Source organism: Ranitomeya variabilis, chromosome 2 (assembly GCF_051348905.1).
Source record: "Ranitomeya variabilis isolate aRanVar5 chromosome 2, aRanVar5.hap1, whole genome shotgun sequence".
Lineage (NCBI taxonomy): Eukaryota > Metazoa > Chordata > Amphibia > Anura > Dendrobatidae > Ranitomeya > Ranitomeya variabilis.
In genome coordinates, this window is record NC_135233.1 from 614,318,634 (window position 1) to 614,338,375 (window position 19,742).

General features: G+C 42.9%; 1 protein-coding gene across 2 annotated transcripts in view; it reads right to left on the reverse strand.

The window, feature by feature from the left end:
- The window catches only part of ITFG1 (integrin alpha FG-GAP repeat containing 1), a 157,404-nt gene that overhangs the window by 82,857 nt on the left and 54,805 nt on the right, over positions 1 to 19,742 (reverse strand). For both annotated transcript variants that reach the window (XM_077288753.1, XM_077288754.1), the window contains exon 10: positions 2,658 to 2,821. In XM_077288753.1, the coding sequence (XP_077144868.1) occupies positions 2,658 to 2,821 (164 nt within the window). The remainder of the gene's footprint in view (positions 1 to 2,657; positions 2,822 to 19,742) is intronic.

Below are 19,742 nucleotides of genomic sequence, written 5' to 3' on the forward strand. Positions count from 1 at the left end.
TTATTATACTCTGCCGCAAATAGTCTGTGACATTCTGATGGAATAATTACGGGCTACAGACAATTGGTTGGCAGAACCAGACTTGCGGGGCCAGGTGCCAGCCTGGAGAAGAGGAGAAAAGTAATAGCAGCTTCTGGAGAAAACTTGGGAGACGGGGGAAAGAGTTTACAAATAAATCCTTCACATATGAAAAAGCACAGATGGAGCGAAACGTGACGTTCATGATGGACCAAAGCTGCACCTAAAACTCCACACGTCCCTGCTCTTCACCCCCGCGGTGCAATGTGTGACGCTATAGCAGACGCTTAAATACAGCTCTGGAGCACAATTTTATTTAACCCTTCATAGATGCAGGACCGCTCCCTGGCTCACAGACCAAGTAAGTACCCCTCTGTCGAGCCAAATTCCGTTGGAGAGCTGCAATCATTGTACCGATGCCGTCCATGATCCACAAAAGGCAGACTTAAGCTCTTACACCGCTGAGGCTTTTCCATATAAAGGTAGAAAAATATTTAAGAATTGAGAGTCCTCAGTGGTTGATACCTTTTAATGGCTAACTGAAAAGATGGTAACAAATTGCAAGCTTTCGAGACTACACAGGTCTCTTCATCAGGCAAAGACTAAGGCTACTTTCACACTAGCGTTAACTGCAATACGTCGCAAAAGCGTCGTTTTGCCGAAAAAACGCATCCTGCAAAAGTGCTTGCAGGATGCGTTTTTTCAGCATTGACTAACATTAGCGATGCATTTGCGACGCATTGCCACACGTCCCAACCGTCGTGCGACGGTTGCGCCGTGCTGTGGCGGACCATCGGGACCAAAAAACGTTACTTGTAACGTTTTTTGCTCCCGACGGTCCGCTTTTTCCGACCGCGCATGCGCGGCCGGAACTCCGCCCCCACCTCCCCCGCACCTCACAATGGGGCAGCGGATGCGCTGGAAAAATGCATCCGCTGCACCCGTTGTGCGGCGGAGACAACGCTAGCGTCGGGGACCTCGGCCCGACGCACCGCGACGGGCCGAGCCCGATGCTAGTGTGAAAGAAGCCTAAAAGAAATTCTGGAGAATCACATATTTATGCACAACACAGCACAGAAAAAAAAAACATGATAAGACAGGTGACATGAAGCAGAATTACCATTATGTGAGTGATAAAGTTATGTCCATAAATAATGGACCAGTTCTTAGATAGGGAATGTTTTATTGTCCTCTGATTGGGGTCTGGTTCTGTTGTGATGACCCCACATGGTCTGAGGGGCTAATTCCTTAGTTGATGTAAAAATACATAAATCCATGCGACACATTCATTCCTGCACTAAGAGTGTCAAAGGTCATCATCAGTTTATATTCCCAGATCCTTCAGTCTCAGAGATTTGAAGCTACCTTTTAATACAAGTAATTTCATGTCCATAATGTTATAATCCGGGAGACAGAAATGTATTGCCACAGGTAGATCCATTCTTTTTTCTCTTATTGTATGGCGATGAGAGTTCATCCTTGTTCTCAGTTTCTGCCCTGTCTCCCCTACATACAGACCCCCAGTTGGACATTTAGTGCAAATAATTAAGTACACCTCATTAGAAGTGATGCAGCTGAAAGTACCTGGGATCTTGTAGTCCTGATGTGAATTGGGGATCTTTATCTTGTCCGTGGTCACTATAAATGGACAGGTTTTACATTTTTTCTGATTGCAAGGAAACGTACCTGCAGCTGTTGGAGAGGACAGCGAGCTTCTGACAATGAGCTTTTGACAATACATTTCTGTCTCCCAGATCATAACATTATGGCCATGAAATTACTTGTATTAAAAGGTAGCTTCAAATCTCAAACAGACAGAAGGATCTGGGAATATAAGCTGATGATGACCTCTGACACTCTTAGTGCAGGAATTAATGTGTCGCATGGATTTATGTCTTTTTACATCAACTAAGGAATTTGCCACTCAGACCAAATGGACCACAACAGAACCAGACCCCAATCAGATGACAATAAAACACTCCTTATCTAAGAACTGGTCCAATATTTATGGACATAACTGTTTATCACTCATGGTAATTCTGCTTCATCTCACCTGTCTTATCCATGTCTTTTTTCTGTTTTTTTTTTCTGTGATGTGTTGTGCATAAATATGCGATTCTCCAGAATTTCTTTTAGTCTACGCCTGATGAAGAGACCTGTGTAGTCTCGAAAGCTTGCAATTTGTTAACATCTTTTCAGTTAGCCATTAAAAGGTATCAACTACTGAGGACTCTCAATTCTAAATACTTTTCTATCCACTGGCTAACATGGTACCAAAATATATATATCTTTCCTGTACCGAATAAAGGTATCAGATACTCCCACATCATTAACTAAACAAGTCCTGAAGGGCAGGAGATTGTTACTCCGCACCTCCCAAAAACTCTGATAATGTGACACGTAAAAGAAAACATAAAAGAAATGCAAGAAAAAAAGGCAAAAAAGGGAATAAAGCCGCAGTGCGAGAAATATCAGATGAGATATCGATTTCTGCAGCTGCAGTCCTTCCAGTTAGCGGTCTCCTGACGACTCATTAGAGAAGTGAACGCCTCCGGCCATGTCAATATCTAGACTATCGGCCGCAAGGGGAGATCAATGGGAGGAGGAAGAACGAGGAGAAGGATCAGGAGCGGACCTACCTCCCGGACGTATTCCGCAGGATGGCCAGGCCATCGGGGTAGCCATCCATGTTGTAATCCCCAACATGCAGAAAGATGGGCAGAGACGGGACGTGGGCAGAGTCCTGGGGTACAAACGCCCAAATCATGTTCGCATTGGTGAAATTCTGTAGTACGGGAACCCACTGCAAAAAAAATAAAGGGGTTAATAATCACGGATTCAGAAAAGAGATGCCCAATGCCAGGCTGACCGCAGGAAACATAAGAGACGCCACTGAAATGTATCATTTTTATTATTATTACCATGGTTATATTTTTATATATATATTTTACCCCAATATTATATTATATTTTTCTTTTTCTATTATTTTTTTCTTTTATATTTTCTTTTTTATTTGACCCTGAAACCGATCAATGCTAATCCCAATCCGTTATTTTATGGCTGCACAATTTATTTATTAATTTTAAACCAACTTTCCTTGAATTATTATTATTTTTTTTTTTCTCCCAGATGAGACACAATCCTCGGGAAATAATCGTCCTTGAATCGTCCTTGTCTGTCAATTTCATGAATAAATAAACTTGTTTATTTTTTTTTTTTTTTTTATTATTTCCACATGGCAAAAATTGTCTTGGCGTTGATTTATCGGTTTTTCAGGCATTATTTTGTGGGTTTATCATCTTTTTTTCCTCCGTGACTCGACCTTATAACTCGCTGTTCACTACTCTTTCTTAAAGGGTCCCTATAATTTTATCCTTTTATAATTAGGACCCGCTTACAAGACTCTCAGGACTTTGCACTGTTGCCATGGAAACTGTACTGGCCTGCGCTCATCAGAGTAAGATCAGGGGTGAGAGCAGAAGAGGGGCTGTGACACTATGAAGACATGGCTGGCGGCAAAGGTCCTTAATGCCGAGGGTTTAAGCAGGCTGCCCGCATCAGTGCCACGAATACGCCAGAATACAATGTCCAGACGTACGTGGTTCACTGAACTCCTGAAGAAGCACAGAATGTGAAACGTGTTGGCTCATTACATCCTTCATCAGGATAGTGCCCAGCCAGGGGGGGGGGGGGGGGGTCACATTAAGGGGTTGAACTGGAACATCATACAAAACCACTAGGTACCCGCAACTGTGACACAAATCCGTCAGAATACATTGCCGACATGCGTGTGGTTCGCTAAGCTCCTGAAGAAGCACAACTGTGAATCACGTTGGTAATTACGACCTTCATCAGGATGGCACCAGGCCGGAGGGGTGGGGAGTTATTTTAAGGGGCAGAATTGCAATACCAGACACTCCCACTAAGTGCTGCAACAGTGACATAACTCTGCCAGAATACAATGTTGACATGCGTGTTGTTCACTGCTCCCTGAAGAAGCAAAGACGATTAAAGGTTTAGGGTAATTACAAACTTCACCAGGATAGGGTTTAAGCAGGCTGCCCGCAACAGGGACACAAATCCACCAAAACACAACATCGACACGTGAGTGGTTCACTGAACTCCTGAAGAAGCACAGACTGTGAAACGTGTTGGCTAATTACATCCTCCATCAGGATGGCACCCAGCCAGGGTATCACTTTAAGGATCTAAACTGCAATACCAGACACGGCCATTAGCTGGCCATAACAGTGACATGACTCTGCCAGAATACAATGTTGAGACCTGAGTTGTTCACTGCTCCCTGAAGAATCTAAGACTGTGAAACCTGTTGCTTCATTACAACATTCATCAGGATAGGGTCCAGCTGGTGGATCACTTTAAGGGGTTGAGCTGCAATACGAGACACGGCCATTAGCTGTCCATAAGGCTACGTTCACATTTGTGTTGCGTCGGGCGCAGGTTGGGCGACGCATAGCGACGCATGCGTCATGCGCCCCTATATTTAACATGGGGGCACATGGACATGCGTTGTCTAGCATTTTGTGACGCATGCGTCATTTTTGGCGCAAGCATCAGGGCGCAGAGGACGCTGCATGATGCAGTTTTTTTGCGCTAAAAATCATGCCACAAATGGATGCATGCGTCACAAAACGCTGCGTTGTGCATGCGTTTTGCGTTGCGTCGCCGACGCTGCGCCGCAAAACGCAAATGTGAACGTAGCCTAACAGTGACATGACTCTGTCGGAATACAATGGTAGTGGTTCACAGCACCCCTGAAGAAGCACACATGGTGAAACATGTTGGGTAATTAAGAACTTCATCAGGGTAGCACCCAGCCGGGTGTTAATTTAAGGGGCTGATCTGCAATCCTAAACATGGCCACTAGGACAAGGACGGTGCTATTTCTGAAAGGCAAGGGGGTAGACTTATTTATAGCATAGATAATTCCAACATGGAAATCAATCAATTGCAGAAAACTGTAATTTCCCTTTAATTTTGTCCTTTCTGAGAGCTCTAATGACACCACTTACAACAATGGTACACAATGATGTTCCTGATCAATTTTATTTTAGTACCAACTGGGTGTCCTGGAGCTGAACTGATGTGTTTTTCTTATGATGCTGCTGCAGAACATCTTGAAGCTACATGTATAACAAAAATAGATCAACATGACCTGAAGGACGCAGTGACTACACCGCCACTGCAGGCGGAAACCTCCAGTATACGGGAGACGGGATCCAGGCTAACAATGGTGCCTGACCTGTCATCTCCTCTCCTCACAGCATGCAGTCTCAGGTGCACAGGCAGAGAAGCTGCAGCTGCATCCTCCTCCTCCTATTTACTGCGTTACTGATGGACTGATGAGATTTCTAAATTTCTAGAGTCTGTGAAGAAAAGGAAAGGAGAACGACAGGCATCTGCGAGGTGTGGAGGATGACTCCTTCCCCCGCAGTATTAGAGAGCCTATGGTGCTCACCCAGCTGTCCACAGATCCTGAATGTCAAAGCGGAGTACAGATACATTTCCCAATTACTTCCTCTCTCTTTTCCCTGTATAGTCGTCAGACTTTAATGCAGTTCTGCCATTTAGCTCATGAAGCAGGAGGCCCGGGTTGAACACATCACAAAAAGTTAGAAGGTGCATAAAATCAAATTAAAAACAATAAAAGAATGGAGTTCCCCTTTAAGGATGGGAAGTAATGGGAAAAGTCACAGGAGCCAGATATAACCCTGCTTAAATCGTACATTGCTATGGATGAAAATTCCTTCCTGACCTATTTTATGCTCTTGGAGGTCGGCCGGGCGCAGCGCCCCCATCCGGGGCAGAACTGTCAGACGCTCGGACGGAAAGGGAAGAATAAGGGTATGTTTCCACGTTCAGTTTTGCTTCAGGCTTTGGTCAGGATTTTATGCAGGTAAAATCCTGACCAAAACTGCACCTGAGGTCACTGGCAGGTCACCTGCGGTGTACCTGCGTGTTTTGCTCATAGTAGCAACATGCTGCGTTTCGAAAAAACGCACCACGCATGCGTTTTCGCGGCAAAAACGCATGCGTTTTTTAACGCATAGTGGAGTCTGGATTTCATAAAATCCCATCCACTATGCTGTAACATCTGGACGCTGCGTTTTTGACGCTGCAGAAAAACGCAGCGTCAAAAACGCAGCGTTTCCTGAACGTGGAAACATACCCTAAAGAGGACGGAGCGACGCCTTCCCCGAACACAGGAGCAGATAAGAAAAAGCAGAAGCCTAATTGGCAGCACATGTGAACGATCAGTCGCTGATCTCAGGCCAAGAAGCCGCAATCATCGCTACACTCAATTCATGCTGAAATTAATGAATAATAAATGGGAAAAGAGCCGCGATGATGCGAGAGACTCCCGGCCTCCACTATGCCCTGTCAGCAGCAGGAAATGATTGCAGTGTCCTCCCCTGGACACACCGGATATATACCTGCAGCAGGTAACGAGCGCAGTGTCCTCCCCTGTATACACGGATATATACCTGCAGCAGGTAACGAGCGCAGTGTCCTCCCCTGTACACACCGGATATATACCTGCAGCAGGTAACGAGCGCAGTGTCCTCCCCTGTATACACGGATACATACCTGCAGCAGGTAATGAGCGCAGTGTCCTCCCCTGTATACACCGTATACCTGCAGCAGGTAATGAGTGCAGTGTCCTCCCCTGTATACACTGGATATATACCTAACAGATGGCACAACGATAAACAATAAGGACAGAAAACTCAGGGCAATATAGTCACAACAAAACATGGGTATCTATAGACCACAAAAGAGTATAATCCTTAACCCTAGAACGCATACCCATAGAAATCTACACTGTGTTCCAAATTATTATGCAAATTGGATTTAAGTGTCATACAGATTTAATTGATTTGTTTTTCAAATAAACTCGTGGATGGTATTGTGTCTCAGGGCTCAATGGATCACTGAAATCAATCTTAAACACGTGATAATTGGTTTTCCAGGTGATTCTAATTAAAGGAAAACTAATTCAAAATGATGTTCCACATTATTAAGCAGGTCATAGTTTTCAAGTAACATGGGAAAGAAAAAGGATCTCTCTGCTGCTGAAAGGCATCAAATAGTGCAATGCCTTGGTGAAGGGATGAAAACATTAGAAATTTCCCGAAAACTTAAGCGTGATCATCGTACTGTTAAGAGATTTGTGGCTGCATCTGAACATAAATGTGTTTGTGCTGATAAAGGCATAATGAGGAAGATTTCTGCCAGGCAAGTTCATCGGATTAAGAGAGCAGCTGCTAAAAAGCCATTACAAAGCAGCAAACAGATATTTGAAGCTGCTGGTGTCTCTGGAGTCCCTCGAACCTCAAGGTGTAGGATCCTTCAAAGGCTTGCTGTGGTGCATAAACCTCCTATTCGGCCACCCTTAAACAGTGTTCACAAGCAGAAATGGTTGTATTGGGCCCACACCTACATGAAGACTAATTTCCAAACAGTCTTGTTTACTGATAAGTGTTGAGCAACCCTGGATGGTCCAGATGGAGTAGTGGATGGTTGGTGGATGGCCACCATGTCCCAACAAGGCTGCAACGTCAGCAAGGAGGTGGAGGAGTCATGTTTTGGGCCGGAATCATGGAGAAACAGCTGGTGGGGCCCTTTAAGGTTCCTGAAGGTGTGAAAATGACCTCTGTAAAGTATATAGAGTTTCTGACTGACAACTTTCCTCCATGGTATAAAAAGCAGAAATGTGCCTTCAGGAGCAAAATCATCTTCATGCATGACAATGCACCATCTCACGCTGCAAAGAACACCTCTGAGTCATTGGCTGCTATGGGCATAAAAGGAGATAAACTCATGGTTTGGCCACCATCTTCCCCTGACCTCAACCCTATAGAGAACCTTTAGAGGATCATAAAGCAAAGGATCTATGAGGGTGGGAGGCAGTTCACATCCAAACAGCAGCTCTGGGAGGCTATTCTGACTTCATGCAAAGAAATACAAGCAGAAACTCTCCAAAAACTCACAAGTTCAATGGATGTAAGAATTGTGAAGGTGACATCAAAGAAGGGGTCCTATGTTAACATGTAACTTGGCCTGTTAGGATGTTTTGGCGTTAAATAGCTTTTTGGTTCAGTGAATGTGACCTCCTAATGCTGAAAACTCCACGAATGAGCATTTTCAGTTCTTTAAAACATATCAAATGTTTAGAAATTCTACTGTGCCTAATAATTTGGAACAGTGCATTTTGAGTTTTTATTCATTTTGGAGATTATACTGTTATCATTGGGAGGTTTCTTCAACAAAATTCGATGTATAATCTAACAGGTGATGACTTCTATTAGACTGACTGTCATTTGCACTGACCATTTAGGAAAATCCAATAAGAATGTAATTTGCATAATAATTTGGAACATAGTGTACACATTCACGCACCTGGGGCCTTTTAGGCCTGTTTACAATTATCATGGAATAACTCAAATAAAAATACTTTTCAAAGTTTATTGCAAAGTAAGGACGCATTCCCACTAGCGCAGGGGTCCGCCAGGATGGGATTCCGTAATGGATCTGACCTCCTGGTGACCCCAGCTAAGGCCTCGCAGGCCTGCCAGGTTACTTGTTTTCTATTTTCTGTAAAATTACTTTAGTTAGAATTTTGAAACTCTAGGTATTCTTCAGGTATATAGTTGTTAGTAATTTCCAGTTGTTTATATATTTTCATGTTATAGGCATTTCGGTACAACACCCTTTTTTGGGGACTACCCCATATACACGCACCTGGGGCCTTTTAGGCCTGTGTGCAAATAACACGGAATAACTCAAATAAAAATACTTTTAAAAATTTATTTTACAATTGCAAGGTAAGGATGCATTCCAACTAGCGCTGGGGTCCGCCAGGAGGGGATCCGTAATGGATCTGACCTCCTGGTGACCCCAGCTAAGGCTGGCGGAATCCTGGAGTTACCAGGAGGTCAGATCCATTATGGATCCCCTTCTGGCGAACCCCAGCGCTACTGGGAACACAGCCTAAGATGTGCATATTTCAAAACATAATTATGTGCATAAAACAACAAAAAAGTAAGTAAACGGGCACGCCAAATATAGGCATTCTATATGCAATTTTTTTATGAAAACATTTTTTGGTTGTAGCAAACTTGGTGCAGGAATATTTATTTGTAACTTTACATATTCCCCCGACAATTCTCGCATATTATTTTTTCGGCTGAATGTTCCTTGCATACATTTTGTCCGCAAGTAGAACAGAAACGCTCCAATTTTCTATCCTTCTTTGCTGGACAAATATAGCAGCGCTTTTTTTTTTTTTTTCTCTTTGCTCTGGATGTTCCAGAAAGCGTATTCCACATCGGATCATTGCCTCCGTAATTTCCCTTGATAAGCATATCATGTTGCTTCTCTCCATCATAGTAGGCATCAAAAGTTCATAAAGATCTGTCAAAAATAGACGTCTCTTGTCTTTCCTGTTGGCATGGAATTCTGGATTAGTTTGACAATAAACAATGTAGCTATTGAGGGCTGACACATCAAGGATATTGGAAAAAAGGGCAACAGGCCAACGTTTAGGCTGCCTTTTGCACGAATACTCTCCAATCATTTCGTCCATCTTGTCGACACCTCCTTTTGTCTTATTATAATGCAGTATGATTTCAGGTTTTTTTTTCCTGTCATTGGGGTCAATACTTCCATCATGATGCATTGTACTCAGTAATATCACGGATTTTTCTTTCTTGGCTTTATAAGACACCATTGTTGCTTGATTGCAGAAACCGAATACACTCTCGTAGATTGTTCGCTGTGCATTGTGCTTCATGATTGGAGGAATTTCGCGGCGGTTTGGCCTCATAGTACCAACAAGTGTAAGTTGCTTTTGAAGCAAAAAGTTGGCCATTTCAAAATTGGTAAAGTAATTATCCATTGTAATATTTTTATTCTTTTTTTTTTCTTCTTATTTTTCTGTTGTCATGCAGAATCCACACTCTTCCCAGCAATAGCAGAGTCATAAAAGTTCTTCCCCAGCAACAATACAGACAAAAAGACTGAGTATCACATGTAAACCTAGTACAGGCCTAAAAGGCCCCAGGTGCGTGAATATGGGGTAGTCCCAAAAAAAGGTTGTTATACTGAAATGTCTGTAACATAAAAATATATGAATAACTGGAAATTACTAACAACTATATACCTGAGGATTACCTAGATTTTCAAAATTCTAACTAAAGTACTTTTACAGAAAACAGAAAACAAGTAACCTTGGTATGCATTCTAGGGTTAAATAAGCATTTATTGCAAAAAAGTTCACAAAGGAATACAGTCACAATAACAAGAATAAAAAGAGAACCACTGGAAACCTATATTCAAGGACACAATGTGACCAGTACCATAGCCAATATTCAGAATAAAATATTATATTTAGTAAGTATATCATGTCTCTCTTACATTAGCTTGATTTCGTTTCTTTGGTCTGTTTGGGCCCTTAAGCACTATGCACTTTATATATATGAAAATCGTAGCTAAATTCACATCCATTTATATGGACGTTTCATGTCCAACATTTATTCATATGTGATTTATGAGATTTTTATTAGAAACTATTCTTGGCTTTTATTCAGAATATTGGCTATGGTACCGGTCACATTGTGTCCTTGAATATAGGTTTCCAGTGGTTCTCTTTTTATTCTTGTTATTGTGATTGTATTCGTTTGTGAACTTTTTTGCAATGAATGCTTATTTAAGGATTATACTTTTTTGTTGTCTATAGATACCCATGTTTTGTTGTGACTATATTGCCCTGAGTTTTCTGTTCTTATTGTTTATCGTTGGGACATCTGTTTGGTGTTAACCCCTTAGGGTACCGTTACACTAAACGATTTACCAACGATCACGACCAGCGATACGACCTGGCCGTGATCGTTGGTAAGTCGTTGTGTGGTCGCTGGAGAGCTGTCACACAGTCAGCTCTCCAGCGACCAATGATGCCGAAGTCCCCGGGTAAACAGGGTAAACATCGGGTTACTAATCGCAGGGCCGCGCTTAGTAACCCGATGTTTACCCTGGTTACCATTGTAAATGTAAAAAAACCAAAAACACTACATACTCACATTCCGGTGACTGTCACGTCCCTCGCCGTCAGCTTCCCGCACTGACTGTGTGCTTTTACTTTACGGCCGGCGCTCAGTCAGTGCGGGAAGCTGACGGCGAGGGACGTGACAGACATTAGAAGGTGAGTATGTAGTGTTTATTTTTTTTTACATTTACAATGGTAACCAGGGTAAACATCGGGTTACTAAGCGCGGCCCTGCGCTTAGTAACCCGATGTTTACCCTGGTTACAAGCAAACACATCGCTGGATCGGTGTCACACACACCGATCCAGCGATGACAGCGGGTGATCCAGCGACAAAATAAAGTTTCAAACGATCTGCTACGACGTACGATTCTCAGCGGGGTCCCTGATCGCAGTAGCGTGTCAGACACAGCGAGATCGTATGTATATCGCTGGAACATCACGGATCGTGCCGTCGTAGCGACCAAAGTGCCACTGTGAGACGGTACCGTAAGTGACAGAGCCAATTTGGTACTTAATGACCAGGCCAATTTTTACAATTCTGACCACTGTCACTTTATGAGGTTATAACTCTGGAACGCTTCAACGGATCCTGCTGATTCTGAGACTGTTTTTTCGTGACATATTGTACTTCATGTTAGTGGTAACATTTCTTCGATATTACTTGCGATAATTTATGAAAAAAACAGAAATATGGCAAAAAAAATTAAAATTTTGCAATTTTCAAACTTTGTATTTTTATGCCCTTAAATCAGAGAGATATGTCACAAAAAATAGTTAATAAATAACATTTCCCACATGTCTACTTTACATCAGCACAATTTTGGAAACAACATTTTTTTTTGTTAGGGAGTTATAAGGGTTAAAAATTAACCAGCAATTTCTTATTTTTACAACACCATTTTTTTTTTAGGCACCACATCACATTTGAAGTCATTTTGAGGGGTCTATATGATAGAAAATAAGCAAGTGTGACACCATTCTAAAAACTGCACCCCTCAAGGTGCTCTAAACCACATTCAAGAAGTTTATTAACCCTTTACGTGCTTCACAGGAACTGAAACAATGTGGAAGGCAAAAATGATCATTTAACTTTTTTTTGCAAACATTTTACTTCAGAACCATTTTTTTTATTTTCACAAGTGTAAAAACAGAAATGTAACCATAAATGTTTTTGTACAATTTCTCCTGAATACGCCGATACCCCATATGTGGGGGTAAACCACTGTTTGGGAGCACCGCAGAGCTTGGAAGAGAAGGAGCACCGTTTTACTTTTTCAATGCAGAATTGGCTGGAATTGAGATCGGATGCCATGTCACGTTTAGAGAGCCCCTGATGTGCCTAAACAGTGGAAACCCCCCCACAAGTGACCCCATTTTGGAAACTAGACCCCTTAAGGAACTTAACTAGATGTGTGGTGAGCACTTTAGACCCCCAGGTGCTTCTCAGAAGTTTATAACGTAGAGCCGTGAAAATAAAAAAATCAAATTTTTTCTACAAAAATTATCTTTTTGCCCCAAAATTTTTATTTTCACAAGGGTAACAGGAGAAATTAGACCACAAAAGTTGTTGTGCAATTTCTCCTGAGTACATCGATACCCCATATGTGGGGGTAAACCACTGTTTTGGCGCACTGCAGAGCTTGGAAGAGAAGGAGTGCCGTTTTACTTTTTCGATGTAGAATTGGCTGGAATTGAGATCGGATGCCATGTCGCGTTTGGAGAGCCCCTGATGTGCCTAAACAGTGGAATCCCCTCACAAGTGACACCATTTTGGAAACTAGACCCCTTAAGGAACTTATCTAGATGTGTGGTGAGCACTTTAAACCCCCAAGTGCTTCACAGAAATTTATGAAGTAGAGCCGTGAAAATAAAAAAATCCTTTTTTTTCCCCTCAAAAATGATTTTTTAGCCTGCAATTTTTTATTTTCTCAAGGGTAACAGGAGACATTGGACCCCAAAATCTGTTGACCAGTTTGTCCTGAGTACGCTGATACCCCATATGTGGGTGGGGGCACTGTTTGGGCACCCATTGGGGCTCGGAAGGGAAGGAGCGCCGCTTGGAATGCAGACTTTGATGGGATGGTCTGCGGGCGTCATGTTGCATTTGCAGAGCTCCTGATGTACCTAAACAGTAGAAACCCCCCCCAAGTGACCCCATTTTGGAAACTAGACCCCCCCAAAGAGCTTATCTAGATGTGTGATGACCACTATGAACCCCCAACTGCTTCACAGAAGTTTATAATGTAGAGCCATGAAAATAAAAAAAATCATATTTTTTCCACAAAAATTATTTTTCACCCCCAAATTTTTGCTTTCACAAGGGTAACAGGAGAAATTGGACCCCAAAATTTATTGTGCAATTTATGCTGAGTAGGCTGATACCCCATATGTTGGGGTAAACCACTGTTTGGGCGCATGGCAGAGCTCGGAAGGGAAGGAGCGCCGTTTTGGAATGCAGACTTTGATAGAATGCTCTGCGGGCGTTATGTTGCGTTTGCAGAGCCCCCGATGTACCTAAACAGAAGAAACCCTCCACAAGTGACCCCATTTTGGAAACTAGAGCCCCCAAGGAACTTATCTAGATGTGTGGTGAGAACTTTGAATGCCCAAGTGCTTCACAGAAGTTTATAATGCAGAGTTGTGAAAATAATTTTTTTTTTTTCCCCACAAAAAAGATTTTTTAGCCCCCAAGTTTTTATTTCCACAAGGGTAACAGGAGAAATTGGACCCCAAAAGTTGTTGTCCAATTTATCCCGAGTACGCTGATGCCCCAAATGTGGGGGTAAACCACTGTTTGGGTGCACGGCAGAGCTCGGAAGGGAGGGAGCACCATTTGACTTTTTGAGCGCAAAATTGGCTGTGACGTTTTGAGACCCCCTGATGTACCTAAACAGTGGAAACCCTCCAAATCTAACTCCAACCCTAACCCCAACACACCCCTAACCCTAATGCCAACCCGATCCATAATCCTAATCACAACCCTAAGGATAATCGCAACCCTAACCCCAAAACAACCATAACCCTAATCAGAACCCTAAATCCAACACACCCCTAATCCTAATCTCAACCCTAACCTCAAACCTAACCCTAATCCCAATACACCCCTAATCCCAACCCTAACCTTAATCCTAATCCCAAACCTAACCCCAAACGTAACCCTAATGCCAACTCTAACCCTAACTTTAGCCACAACCCTAGTCCTAACTTTAGCCCCAACCCTAGCCCTAACTTTAGCCCCAATCCTAACCCTAAATTTAGCCCCAGCCCTAACCCTAAATTTAGCCCCAGCCCTAACCCTAAATTTAGCCCCAACCCTAACCCTAACACTAGCCCTAACCCTAAATTTAGCCCCAACTCCTCTAGCTGCCGGCCGGCAGCTCATGGCGGGCGCACTGTGCCCGCCATTTTCTTACAGAAGGAAGAAGCCGGCGGCCAGAAGAGGACACAGGAGGACCCAGGGACACCGGTAAGTATGATAGGGTCCCCGAATCCCCCTATTTCTCTGTCCTCTGATGTGCGATCACATCAGAGGACAGAGAATTACACATCGCTTTTTTTTTTTTTTTTGCGGTCGCCAGAAAACAGTTAATTACCGGCGATCGAAAAACAGGGGTCGGTAAAAACCGACCCCGATCATGTTCTTTGGGGTCTCGGCTACCCCCGGCAGCCAAGACCCCAAAGACCTCCAGGGTGCCGGCTGGCGGGCGCATGCGCCATTTTGTTGCCGGAAGAAGATGGCGGCGCCCATCGGGAGCCACGAGGAGCACCGGGGGAGACAGGTGAGTATCGGGGGGCTATCGGGGGCGATCGGGGACCCCATTTCTCTGTCCTCTGATGTGCGATCACATCGGAGGACAGAGAAATTAAATGGGAAATCGCATTTTTTTTTGCGACCGCCGGTAAACGGTTAATTACCGGCGATCGCTGTTATGATCTTGTGGCCTAGGAGCAGCATGAGACGTACTCTGGAGAAGGTGGCACCTGTACTGACCGCAGACCCTGAACTTAACACCGCAACTAGAAGTAGCCGTGGAATGTACCTAACACTCCCTAGACATCTCGACACAGCCGGAGGACTAAATACCCCTAGAGATAGAAAAGGGAAAACTATCTTGCCTCAGAGAAAATCACCAAAGGATAGACAGCCCCCCACAAATATTGACTGTGAGAGGAGAGGGAAATAACATACACAGACTGAAATCAGGATTTAGCAAAGGAGGCCACTCTAGCTAAATAGAAAGGATAGGACAGAGTACTATGCGGTCAGTATTAAAACACTAGAAAATATCCACCACAGAAAATACAAAATCTCCACATCTAACTAAAGATATGGAGGGTATATCTGCATCTCCAGAGATACCAGCTTGGCTGAACAAATCCTTATGCAGACCAAGCTGGACAAGACAAAACATGGAAAAGAACTGAACAATAAAGCCCACAGCATGTGGACTGCAAAAAGCAAGGCCAGAACTTATCTTTGTTGAAATGAACAGCAAAGCAGGAGAGACCAGGCAGGGATGTGAATCCTCCAGGAACAATGGACAACTGGCACTGACTAAAGGGTCAAGCAAGACTAAATAGCCCAGTCAGAATTGCAATACGTGGACACACCTGATAAATGCTGCGATCCAAAGACAACAGCGCTACCACTTATAACCACCGGAGGGAGCCCAAGAGCAGAATTCACAACAGATCGCAACTCGGGGGTCGGTAAAAAAACCCCGAATCATGTTCTCTGGGGTCTCGCTACCCCCGGTAACCGAGACCCCAGAGAAAATCCGACTCTGGGGGGGCGCTATTCACTTTTTCCACAGCGCCGTTAATTAACGGCGCTGTGGTTTAAGTACCCTTAGCGGCCGCCGTTAAAAGGCGTATCGGCGGTCGTTAAGGGGTTAATACTATTGTTTCTGTTTTTGAACAGAGTAAACGTTTGTCCGTTTCTTGATCACCATGGATCATAAAGCCAGGGAAAAAACCTGGCAAGACCGTGTGGGTGATGTTTTTAAACAGAGAACTATTGGTGCCACTAATGATGTCTCCAGTAATTTTAAAGAAACATCTAAGAAATACCGAAACCTGTTGCATAAAAAAATCCGGGTTTGGTGCACCCGTGCCTCATTACAGATTAATCACAAATGTAATATTATTCCCAGAGGCCTTCGTATCCAACTCTATCCGACCTTTGTATCCAACTCTATCCGACCTTTGAACTTGGTGATGCTGCTTTAAATACAAGATGGGAGGAAACTGCTATGGCCTGCTCTTTGAAATTTATTGAAATTATCAATGATAAAAACACCATAATTCTGAGCGAGTTGGATACACAAATCAGTTCCATGCAGACACAAATGTTGCTTGACTTTTCCAAAGAGCAGACGGATCAATTTTTTCTTGACTTTGCTAAAGATATGGAAAAATGGGAGAAAGATGTATGTGAGATTAAAACTAAAAAATATGAAAGAGATTTAAACAATTATGAGACAGGAAAAGTCTTTAAGTGGCAATATAGGAAAGAGAAAAAAGGCCCTCCATCCAGGAGTTCGTCAATTTCTTCCATCACTTCCCTTTCAAGCCAAATATTCACACAGGAAATTGACAGACCTCGGTCCTTTAATATGAAAACCAGATTCATTGGGAGATGGAATAACCATGGTCCCTCTAGGAAACAGGGATCGAAAAATGACCAGCCCAAGGTAATCAATTTATCCGATCATATTCTCAATCCAGAGCAGGAAGACCTCTTACAACGAGGCTTAACATTTTCCCCAGCAAAATTTCTAGATCCCTTCACGGCGGTAAAGGATGTTCATCTTTTCGCCCGGAAATTGATCTTGAAAAGGTATCGTGAGAAGTCCTCTTCTAACTATCAGTCCGATACGGCTGATGATCAACAAGTGGTTGCTATCTTGGAATCTCTGTTGGATGAACAAAATCCAACTCCGGTGAGTAACTTTCCAACTCATCTGTATAATAAATCCAAAAGCTTTCCTACCCTTAGTACATGTCCCGCAGTTGATGTATTTGTAAAAATGGTTTCTAGTGATATTGAACAACTATGCTCCATCAAAAGCTTTGGTAGAAGTCAGAGTGAATATAAAATCATTAAAGAAATCCAAAAATGGACTGATGTGACAATCAAGCAGGCTGACAAAGGCGGCAATGTGGTCATATGGCCTAATTGTCAATATGAAAAACAAGCCTAAAAATTGCTGGCAGACAAAACCTGCTACAAAAAATTATATTACAATCCCCTTACTAAATTTAAACAGGATCTTGAGACAATTGTCACCAATGCATTTGAAATAGGTGTTATTCCAAAAAAAACTTATGGATGCAGTGGTCCTTATTAAACCTAGGATGCCTACCCTATATCTTATTCCCAAAATTCACAAAGACCCCATAAACCCACCCGGGAGACCAATAGTCTCTGGGAATGAGGGGATTTGTGAATTAGCTTGCAAAATTGTTGATTTTTACCTTAAGCCTCTAGTGAATACACTTCCGTCATTTATTCAGGATACCATGGCGGCCCTGCGCAGTTTTGATGGTCTCTCGGTTCAGGAAAATATGATTCTTGTGATGGCGGACAGAGAGCCTGTATACATCCATCAAGCATCAGGACGGACTCAGGGCGGTCTCCTGGTTCCTTGAGGCTGGAGATATAGAGAAACCCATGGCTGATTTCATTTTACAGCTTCTTCAATTCATACTCACACATAATTGTTTTATGTTCTCTGATCAAATATATCTCCAGCTTCAGGAGACCGCCATGGGGGCCGCCTGTGCTCCGTCCTATGCTAATCTATTTTTGGGGGCCTGGGAGAGGGACATCTTTGTCAGCGATCCAGTGGTGCACATTGACAAAGTGCACCACTGGATCCGGTATATCGACGATGTATTCTTTATATGGGAGGGCACGGTTGAACAACTTAATTGTTTCATGGTTGAGCTTAATGCTAACAATCTCAATATTGGGCTCACCTTCTCCTATGGTCGACAGGTCAATTTTTTGGACTTGGATGTCTGTGTATCCTCTCAGGGACTGATTGAAACCAATGTATATCGGAAACCTACTGCCACTAACTCATTGTTACATGCAAGCTCATCTCATCGTCAACCTCCTCATCACTACCGAAGCTACCGCCTCACCAACACCGGAGCTCCTGCAACCCCCAACCTACTGTCTCCTTCCCCATAATCCTGCAGAATGGAAGCCCGCAAGGGCAAAGTCCTCGCCCCCCTGTATCAGTCTGTCATTGTAAGTTTGTCTACTGTAAGTGATATCTGTAACTTGTACGTAACCCCTTCTCATGTACAGCACCATGGAATCAATGGTGCTATATAAATAAATAATAATAATCTACCATTAATGGAATTCCAATCGGACAACATCTGCGGATCAAAAGTATTTGTTCCAGTGAGGAAAAATTTCAAACTCAGGCTCGGGATCTATATTGCCGTTTCAGAGAACGAGGATACAGCCACCGACAAATCCGTTGGGCTATAAAAGAGCATGTTCAACATCTCGTAATGATCTCCTCTATCAGACCTGGTCTAAATATAATGACGATACACAGGTGAGATTGATCACCCCCTATAACTGCCAATGGAAGGCCTTTGTTAAAATTGTTACTAAGCATTGGAGTATTTTACGTTCTGACCCCATTTTAAAAAACATCCTCTCTGATAGACCATCGATTACAGCTAAGAGATCGGATAATCTCCGTGACTTACTTGTCCGAAGTCATTATTCTCCAAATGATAACAAAAAAATAAAAGGATCAAGTGACCTCCTACATGGCTTCTTTCCATGTACTTTTTGTAAAGGTTGTCAGAACCATATCAAGAGCAAAGATTTTTCCAACCCCCAGGGAAGTCGTATTTTTAAAATCCGCCATAGACTGACATGTGCCTCAAAGGGCATAATCTATCATGCCCAATGTCAGTGTAACAAAGTATATATTGGGATGACCACCCGTGAGCTCAAGATAAGAACAAGAGAACACGTACGCGATATAGAGAAGGCTAAGATTGTTAAGGATGTGGAGTCATTAAAAACTCTTCCCCGCCACTTTTTTCTGCATCATGAATGTAATGCTAGTCTACTTAAAATCAAAGCTATAGACCAAGTGTCTTTGGGTCCACGGGGTGGTGATTTATTCAAAGCCCTAGCTAGGGTAGAGAGTTGTTGGATTTACCGACTCAACACAGTCACCCAGTATGGTCTTAATGAGGGTTTGGGTTTCGGGTCTTTCTTATCATGACATCGTACACGTTTTTAGGGGGGATGGGGTTTTGGCCATTTTCCTGGTTTTTATTATTTTTAAATGTTTTTTTCTTCTTCATTTGCGTTGCTGTTTCTATAACCATTTTTCTTATTATTCCAGTTCTGGCTCTATGAGTATATATGCAAGAATTATGCGCACTCTGCCTTACATACTGAATTGTGACCACTGCCTTCATCCTTTGGTGACTTTTTCCAACGGTCTCTGTAAAGAAGTTATTCATTCCCTGAACTGTTTGGAGGTGTACAGCCCTATATTCAGTGTGTCGCATATTACAGAAAACTTGTTACGTCCTTTGGATTAATTTTTATGTTTTACATCATTTAAATTTTGTGATATATACATTATTTGTATTTACCTGTTATGTTCACT